Below are 8,817 nucleotides of genomic sequence, written 5' to 3'. Positions count from 1 at the left end.
CACTCGTCACTCGCTCCCTGGCTCGCTCGCGCGCTGGCTGTGGGAGGAGCCGCCGGAGGAAGCTGGGTGCCTCGGATGCCGAGCGCCAGAGGATGGAGCTGCTCCGAGAGGGGACGTCGCTGACGAGCCCGGCTTCCCGAGGAGGCTAGAAAACAGGCAACTTGCCTCGTCTGGGCTGCGGATCCCCCGAGGCACGGAGCCCCAGGCCACCCGGAGGGACCGACGGACAGACAGACAGATGGTCGGCGCGAACCCGGGAGGACCGCGGCGGAGGCTGAGCAGCACCGCGAGCCGCCCAGCAGGAGAAACTCACCGCGAACCCAAGTTGCCCCACCGGCTTCCCCTCGGCGCGCGGAGGAATGAGACCTTTCCAGCTCGACCTGCTCTTCGTCTGCTTCTTCCTCTTCAGCCAAGGTAGGACCCGTGCGCCGCCCGGAGTTGCAAAGAAAGTCGGCTGGGTTGTCAGGGCTGCGGGCAGAAATTGTGGGCAGGCTTTGGGAACTCGGACTGATGGATGCGTCTCCCGGTGCCCGGCCGAGAGGCACTGGCATCGCCTCTTTGCCTTTGAAAATGCAACAAAATGGTACTGTTTATTTTCCTTCGGAAGGCAGGGCTGCGGGTGGGGAGGGAGGGTGACTTTCTCCCCTCACTTGTCAACATCCAGCTCAAACTCTCCAATGCAAATGAGTTCTTTATGCTCCCTGTATGTTAATTAGGCGGCATCTCTGTGGCCGTGCGGTGCGGTTCTGAACTTCTGGGCGCCTCCTCTCCTCCAGACGCCGGTTGGAGAAGGAGAGGGTCGAGAAGGAGAGCTCTGTTGAGGTGGCTATTTCAGCTCGAGGAAGGTCTGCCTTGCACGGATGTATTCGGAAGGGAAGGCGTGCGGAGGGGGCTGCGATGACCGAATGGAGCGTGGGGGTGATGTGCAGTTTTGGGGGAAAGCTTCTAAAGAGTTTCATTGCGTGTCATCCGCTTCTCTGAATAAGAGTGCATTCTGAGTCCTACACGGCGTTAGATTTCAGGGCAGAAAATGAAATCCGCCCCCCTCCCCCTGGTGCAGACGCTTCCTCTCTGCAGCTTAGTAGTGGCAGAGAAGTCGATGGACTTTCCCAAAAGAACTTGGCCCCCTTGGGCTCCCTGCCCCTGAAAGCAGCCTGGGCCAGTAGCCGTGGAGGGAGGGGAGGACTGTTCCAGAAAAGGATGGCGAGAGTGCCCTCATAGCCAGCAGCATCAGGAGTCACCTGTGGAATTGAGTTTGAGGGACTAGTCAGCCGCTTCCTTTCCCCTCTCCTGGAATGCCGGCCGCTGTCTCTGCCATCTGAGGCGGCGTTTGTGCCAGCCAGCACAGCTCTGGGAGGAACAGGACTCTCTCAGAAAAATCCACAACAGAGCACATCCATCTGTTGATTAAATGAAGGGTAAAAGTTTTCCAGAAAGCACAGCACCGCTATGGGTGGCTGGCTTTGCAAGTAAACAGCATGTCTCCATGCCTCCCCCTGATGAAAGCTGAAACCCATGCCTCCTTCCCGGCTCCTCCGCTGGTGCTTGTGGTCACTGCAGATTTCCCCCTTGTCAAACTTTGCTTCTGACCCTCCTGATTTAACCTGGGGGCCCTTCCCCCACCTGGGTGTGCATGTGTCCCTGATTGTATATAATCCTGATGTACACACTCACACACATGCACACACACACACTCATGTATTCATGTGGTTGTGTTGCCTCTCACCAGGGCTCTCTACAACAGCAGGAAGATAAATTGCCTTCCCCAGAGTTTTCAGGCTGAATGAATAAGGACTATCTCAGAACACTGGTATAGAAACAATTTGGGTTCTATTACCACTTGGGGAGATGACCCTCCTTCTTGAATGTGTTTGTGCTCACTTATGGATACACATACACAGCAGCACACATGCTCTCTCTCCTCGTTTACCTCTTACCATTCACTCACTCAGGAAGTTGCATGTAGAATCCCCAAATAGAGGATCTAACTGGCCGTCCCACACCCAGGCTCCCCGGACCATTGCACGTTTTACTGTGCCCACTGATTGTGCTAGAAGGTTGAGCTGAGACTCTCCTCTAGGTTGACACAAGAAGCCTGTAGCTGTCTAAGTGGTTCTCTGACTATTGGAATCATCGCAGCATCCATCTTCTATTTTGCTTATTTCTTTCTGGGTATGGAGCTATTTTTTGAGCTGCTCATATAAATCTTTAAATATATGGAGATTAAATGCTCTGTTTCTTCTACTCTTATCCCCGAGGGCAGTGGGAAGGAACCACAGCATCGTGCAGTTCAGAGTTTCTTGCTCTTCCTGACTATTCTGAGCTTGGCCAGCTTTGCCCACCCTACCAGATGGTAGGTGCATAGTCCACAGGACTCCAGAACAGGGAATTCTGGAGAATTCCTGGACTCCAGAGCAGGTCTAAAGAAAGACAAGGAGACCTAAGTGGACCTGGCCAATGAGAACCCTCTACACTACTGAACGTTGTACGGTAGGATCCTTGAGTTGACCGTGTCTGACTGCAGGAATGAAGGATCAAGTGGGACAGCATTTAATGGACTTCACTGGGATAGAAGATCTTTTGACTTGATCGGGGGCATTGATGTGAATGTGGATGTTGTTTGTAGTCTTGTGAATTCCCCAGAGAGTTCTATTTGACCCTCTACCCATGTATGCTTAAGGCATATACTATGCCAACCCCTGCCTGGTGCCATATATTTATCAAGGTATCAGATAGAGCATATCCACTTTCAACAGGCCACTAGGGGACTAGCCCCCCTCCCCAGGCTCTGAGTGATGCCCTCTCTCATCCCCCTGACTGTGGTTGCACCCACCCGACACACACACTGAGCCACGCCATCAGATGCCACTTCCTGCGTGCCTTCCTCCCGGGATGCTTTCCAAGGAAATGTGCTGAGACTCAGGGATGGCCCTCGACTTGGAGAAAACAAATGCCCAGGGCTCTTTTAAGGGCTTTCTGTGGCCCTCTACTGACACATCCGTCTGCTGTCCCACGCCTCTCACAATGGGAACCTGCATGTCATTCTGGAGTCACTGGAAACAACTCTCATGTGTCCCATACAGAGGGGATGCTCCAAACAGCACTCCGAAGACTTTAAAAGCAAAACACTTAAGTCAACTCTTAGAGTCATTTCAATCCTCCTTTCTCTTTTAGTTTGTCGAATATCTATTCAACGTTACTTTTTTTTCATACCCCCTCTTTAGAGAGTGAAATTTGGGTATCATTTATGTTAGTGATATACTATACCCCTAATCTTGTAAACTTTGGGCTTTTCAGATAGATTGAGATTAAGTATGTGTTGGCCACTCTTGAGGTGGCCGTAGAAAAGCCAAATGGCATGCCTCTGTTCCCGCCCAGCTGGTGTCCCCAGGCCCAGCTCCCCACAAGGCAGTGGAGAGGTGTCAGCGACTGCTGTTTGTGGGTTTCTCCCTTGCTGGGGCTGCCTCTTCCTCCGCTGTCAGGACGGCATGCTCCATACAGAGAGGGATAATGTCACAGCACAATTTGCCTCCCGCAGAGAAGAAGCATGTTCTGCCCCTGGGTGAAAAGGAATTGATTCTCTTGTCATCCACGCGCTTGGAACTCGCTCTGTCTTTCCCTTTATCATTTTGGTTTGCCCACCACGATTTCCTTCTCTGCCCTCCTTCATCTTCAAGACCTGGCCCATCCAGCCTGCACGTCCACATTGTAAATGTCTTTAGAGGGACGATGTCCCAGCAGGACTGGGGACACCCTGCTTCCTGTCAGATCTCAGGTTCTGAGACTGTTCAGGGAACATGTGGTGGTACAGACTCAGCGCCTCCTACTTCGGCCGCTCCTAGGAAACACGCCCTCTTGCCTGCTCTGTGACGCTTTGCTCTAGCATCCCAGAGTGTCCTGTCCTGCCTGGTGACTTGATGGGTCTGAAAGTTCTAATTCTCGGGAGTCCATTCTCTTATTGGCTTTGTGTGTGCGCCGTGCTGCTCTGGATGTTTTGGGGCAAAAGCGAAAACTTGCACTTGCCCATCAGTGGCATCTCTAAGTTGAGGATTAATCCGGGGTGCCATCTTCCTGTTGGGAAGATTCTCAACCACTTGCTGTCCTGACTTGCTGGCAGAAATCACCAGAAGGGCTGTCAGATGGCCATCAGAGGGGCAGAGGTTCTTGGTGATGCGAATCTCCAGGGAAATAGAAGAGCAACATGCAGAGAGAGGGTAAAATAGGGTGTGAGAAGAGAGAGGGGCCCGGATGAAGGGGGCCAGGCTGGGGCTGACAGGAAGCATGAGAACAGAGGAGCAAGGGCCAGAGGCTTCAACTGGCAAGAAACTCCCTTGGTGGGGAGGCTTAGAAAACAGCATGAGCGTGTCTGAGGCAGCCAGGAGTATGGAGGAGACGCTGGGGGTACAGGCTGAGAAGGCGTTAGAAAAGGAAACTGGGAGTGAGCAGCAACTTTGGAAGCATTTATCATTACCCAGAAATGTCATAGAACAAAGGATGGGGCAAGGAATAAGTGTGAGGCTTCCCCCATGGGCACCCCAAGTGGTCTGATGGCTTGTCTAGAGGGGTAGAGTCAATGCACAGATGCCAAGGGTGTGGGACCACTTCTTCTTTCAGAGACATCCTGGGTGACGGGGACTTGGGCATGTCTGTTGGGTCTGGGGGTGGTCACGGTGTCTGCTGCCTGGTGGGGAGTTCTCAGCTGCCAGCCAGACCTATAGAGAAGGGAGGAGAAATATCCCAGGGGGAGAGGGGCGTGGGCTGGGGTCAGGGCCTTCACACTGCACTTAGGATCCCACAGGGGCCTCCCTCTGGGGTTACAGAGACAGATCTTGCCTGGAACATGGCAGCAGTGAGCCAGGCTTGCCACCAAGGAGCCCTCTGCCTGGTGCGCCTGTGTTGGTAGGAGCCAGGGCCAGCAGGGGACCGGGTGGAACAGGGCAGTGTGCCTGAAGATGCAATTTTTCTTTTTTGTTCAGCCCAGTGGGGGTGACTTAGGCGGCATTATGTTTGCAGCCCCAAAAAAGCACATGAATAATCCCTAGTGAATTCAAGAGATTTCAATAGCAAAATAATAACAATACTAATGATTCCTTTGATTTGCAGAGTACTTTTCTTCCAAGGAGATAAAAAGATAAACTGTTTTGGAAACATGAACGAGGAAAGAAAATTGCCTGTGATGGAGGATTGGGGAGGAGGGTCAGGAGCATTCATTTTAGGGTCTCTGGGTAATTGGTGGGGGGAGGGGTTTACATGGACTTAAGCATCATTTCTCAGCTGTTGTCCTTATCCGTCTAAGATGCTGAGATGTCTTTTGGGTGAAAAATCAGTGCAGGCCTTTTAAATCAAGGTCAGTCTAGAAATAATGGGACCCTGAATTCCACTGCTGCCCCCCTCCCCACCAGGAATAGGCCTGTTCTAATTGGAGGAGATCAAACTTGCTGAAATGCATACAGGGACTCTCACCACTGTGCCAATCTTGACCATATTGGTGGTTCTCCAAGCAGAATAATTGGGGCCTCAGTGATCCCTCAAAGTCAGTGGGCTCCCTAGCATCCGTGGAGCTGCTGCCCTGGGGACATCTGCACCGGCAAGTTTCATATCACATCACCACTGTCCACAAGGGAGCAAGGAGCTAAGCCTGCCAGCATCCTGTGCCAGGCTGTGATGACTTCGCCCAGTATTCCAAATGGAGTGGGATTTTGTTTCCAGTTAGGGGAATGATGCCGCGTCTACTGCATTGAGATGGTATACAGCTCTGTATGTCATCGTGTGTCATCTCCTTTTCCCTGGGGGAAGCCTGTTCGGTGAGCCCATCAAATCAGAATATAGATGCCTTATGGATCACTGGTATACTTCTGTCACATGCGGGCAAAGAACGCTAGGTCCCACTTTCTGCTCAGCTTGAGGAGTAAACAGAACGCACACAGTTGCCATAGACTGGGGATCTCCACCACCATATTTAACATTAGCTTTTTACTTCTAACCCACTGAAAGAGCTAAGGATCAAATATGATGCTTTTTCCCCCTTTTCTTCCTCTGTCAATGGTAAAAGTGCATATTCTGGCTGTATACTTTTAGAAGTCAGTAAATGTCAATATTAGTTAAGTGTTTCCTTTATATCACTGCAATTTAGCATAAGCTGCTTGGAAACAAATGTGTTCCGTAAGCATACAGTGTTTCCGTGAGTACACAGTCAATACCACTATGAGGATTAAATAAATGTCAGCTTTCCCTGGGCACACTGGTAACGAGTTAAAACCATGGAAATAGTGGCCAGCAGGAGCGACTGCTGCTCCTTACAGAAGTCTTGTGTTGCAGCCTGGCTGGGACATGGAGTCTGGGAGATGGACATTCATCCATCTCTTGGCTGGATATTAAGGCAAGGGAGGAGCCAAATGTAGACACCTCCTGACATTCCACAGAGAGATTTTTCCTAGGAGTCCAGAAGCCTTACCATGCCCACTTCAAGCTTACTCCCATCCAGGAACTCCCAGTCCACACACACACACATACAACACTTACTGCTAAAATGTAGTGATGTCCAGGGCTTAACAACACATCAGCCATTTTCCTGAAATGGGAGATGAGCTTTCCCTCTAATCTTCCACCTGGTGTTACTGTCCTCATGGGCAAAGTGAAGGAGATTTCGCCTGAGGTTGTTTATTTGATGACTGAAACAAACGCTGCCATGGCATGCATTTGTCACTATTGAAAGGAGGTGTGCGCATCAGGCCGGATTATCTCGATGGTCTGCTTACTTGGCCTGTGTTCACTGGACAGATGTTGCAAGTTCACATTCTTTCTAACGAATGTCTAGAAGACAAGAATTTGAAATCTGGTGCTGACAGTTGCAGCAATGACTACCAAACATCATTTTCGCCTTTCCACACTCTTCCCCGGGGGCTCCATGCAGTCTGGGTCTCAGAGGGCCTCGTTTCTTTCTCCTTCCTTTGTGATGAAGCACCTTTGTATGACACCAAAGCTCCATCCTGTCCACTCAGCCAGCCCTCGTTGGGGGCCTACTGTGTGGTGGGCACTGTGCCAGGGGCTTTTGATGGGAAGATGACTGAGGGTGTGTTTCTGCCCCAGGGGAGCTCTCAGACTAGTCGGGGAGCAGACAGTTGGACTTGTCATTACAGTTCAACAGCTCAGAGCAGTCAGAGTGTTCTGAGAACAGCGGGGTTGTCTGAAGGTGTTAACAAAGGCTTCGCAGAGGAGGTGAATTGATCGTAAAAGATGTCTAGGGTTCTTCCAATGCTGCAAAGAAAGAGGGTCCCAGGTGGTACCTCAGAGAGTGTGCACAAGTCAGAAGGTAGGACAGGCATGTCAGGGTTCAGAAGCAGTGGTTTACTTGGGGGCTGGGATGCTGTGTGATGAGGAAGCTTGTGAATGGTCGTGAATACCGCGCTAAACATTTTGAGGATGGCTTGTCAGCATTAAGTCTACTCTTTAGAAAAATCATTAGTGGTTGTAATCCTCTCTATACTATGGGTTCAATGGACAAAAAAAAAAAAAAAAAGAGAGGGATCAACATGTTATCTTTCTTGGTACTCCCTGTGTTTCACAAGGGGCTTAAAAATGGAGAATTGAATGGAAATACGCTCACTCATCTTCCTACATGGTAATGTGTAAAAGGATGGACAAGTGAGCAAGAGAATAAGTGGGAAGTTATGACTTTCACTGTTGGTCTAGATTCTAGAGGGAAGGCAGAGAAGGGTAGTAGGTAGATGCATAGTAAAGGACTGGATAAAGAATGTGGACGGGACCATGGAGAAGGCAGAAGCAGGGATGGTCAACTACACACTGGACTGTCAGTCAGATGGACTGTGCCAGGAATGAGGGTTTCCAGTTTCTGGGGCCCCTGGCAGGCTAGGTTGAGGTGGAGGCAGCCTGAGGACGAGTGGTAAATAAAAAAGGGAGACTGAGACAGGATGAGACAAGCAAGAGGTGCCTGGGGACAGTCTGCCAGGGATTTCTTTCCTCTTCTTAAGAGGCAGCTAAGCTTCCCTGGCTTTGCGGGCAGCAAGGTTACAAGCTAAATGATTGTACTCAGAGGTTAGAAATGCTTACCGATCTCTAGCAGCAAGTAACCTTTCATTCAAGAGTAAAGAACGTCATCAGGTCCACCCGCGTGTTTTACACTCTGGTCTGTTCTCTTCAGGAAACGACAGGGCGGGGGGAGGTGGTGCTGGCAGGACAAGCTCAGGGGTGAAGCCAAACCCTGCATCATTGTGCAGGAAGGAGACCGTGACACCTCCAAGAGTGTCCACAGCTAACCCTAGTGTCTCCTGAAAGGCTCAGACTGGAATTCGGACCATCAGAAATGGAGGAGTCAGCAGGGACAGCAGGATCTACTGTATAGCACAGAGAACTATATTCAATGTCCAGAGTCCCTAATAGAAAAGAATACTAAAAAGAATGCATATGTGCGTACAACTGAATCACTTTGCTCATACAGCAGAAATTAATGCAGCGTTGTAATTCAACCATACTTCAGTAAAAATAATAATAAAGTGAATCTCCTGCTGGCAAATAATAATAATGATAATGGAAGAGTTGGTTCCTATGAAGGAGATTGAAGAATAGACTCAGTTCAGTTCAGTTGCTCAGTCATGTCCAACTCTTTGCAACCCCATGAATTGCAGCACGCCAGGCCTCCCTGTCCATCACCAACTCCCAGAGTCCACCAAAACCCATGTCCATCAAGTCAGTGATGCCATCCAACCATCTCATCCTCTGTTGTTCCCTTCTTCTCCTGCCCTCAATCTTTCCCAGCATCAGGGTCTTTTCAAATGAGTCAGCTCCTTGCATCAGGTG

At 50.4% G+C, this 8,817-nt stretch overlaps 1 protein-coding gene across 1 annotated transcript in view; it reads left to right on the top strand.

Moving 5' to 3' along the window:
• The first annotated feature begins 292 nt into the window (after positions 1 to 292).
• KIRREL3 (kin of IRRE like 3 (Drosophila)) overlaps positions 293 to 8,817 on the top strand; it is a 609,658-nt gene continuing 601,133 nt past the window's right edge. Inside the window, exon 1 of the mRNA XM_010829490.1 lies at positions 293 to 414. Within this exon, the coding sequence (XP_010827792.1) occupies positions 360 to 414 (55 nt within the window). The 5' untranslated portion in view covers positions 293 to 359. The remainder of the gene's footprint in view (positions 415 to 8,817) is intronic.

Source organism: Bison bison, unplaced genomic scaffold, assembly GCF_000754665.1.
Source record: "Bison bison bison isolate TAMUID 2011002044 unplaced genomic scaffold, Bison_UMD1.0 scf7180017864506, whole genome shotgun sequence".
Taxonomy (NCBI): domain Eukaryota; kingdom Metazoa; phylum Chordata; class Mammalia; order Artiodactyla; family Bovidae; genus Bison; species Bison bison.
Note: the sequence above shows the minus strand (reverse complement) of the source record. Positions and strands in the feature narration are given on the sequence as shown.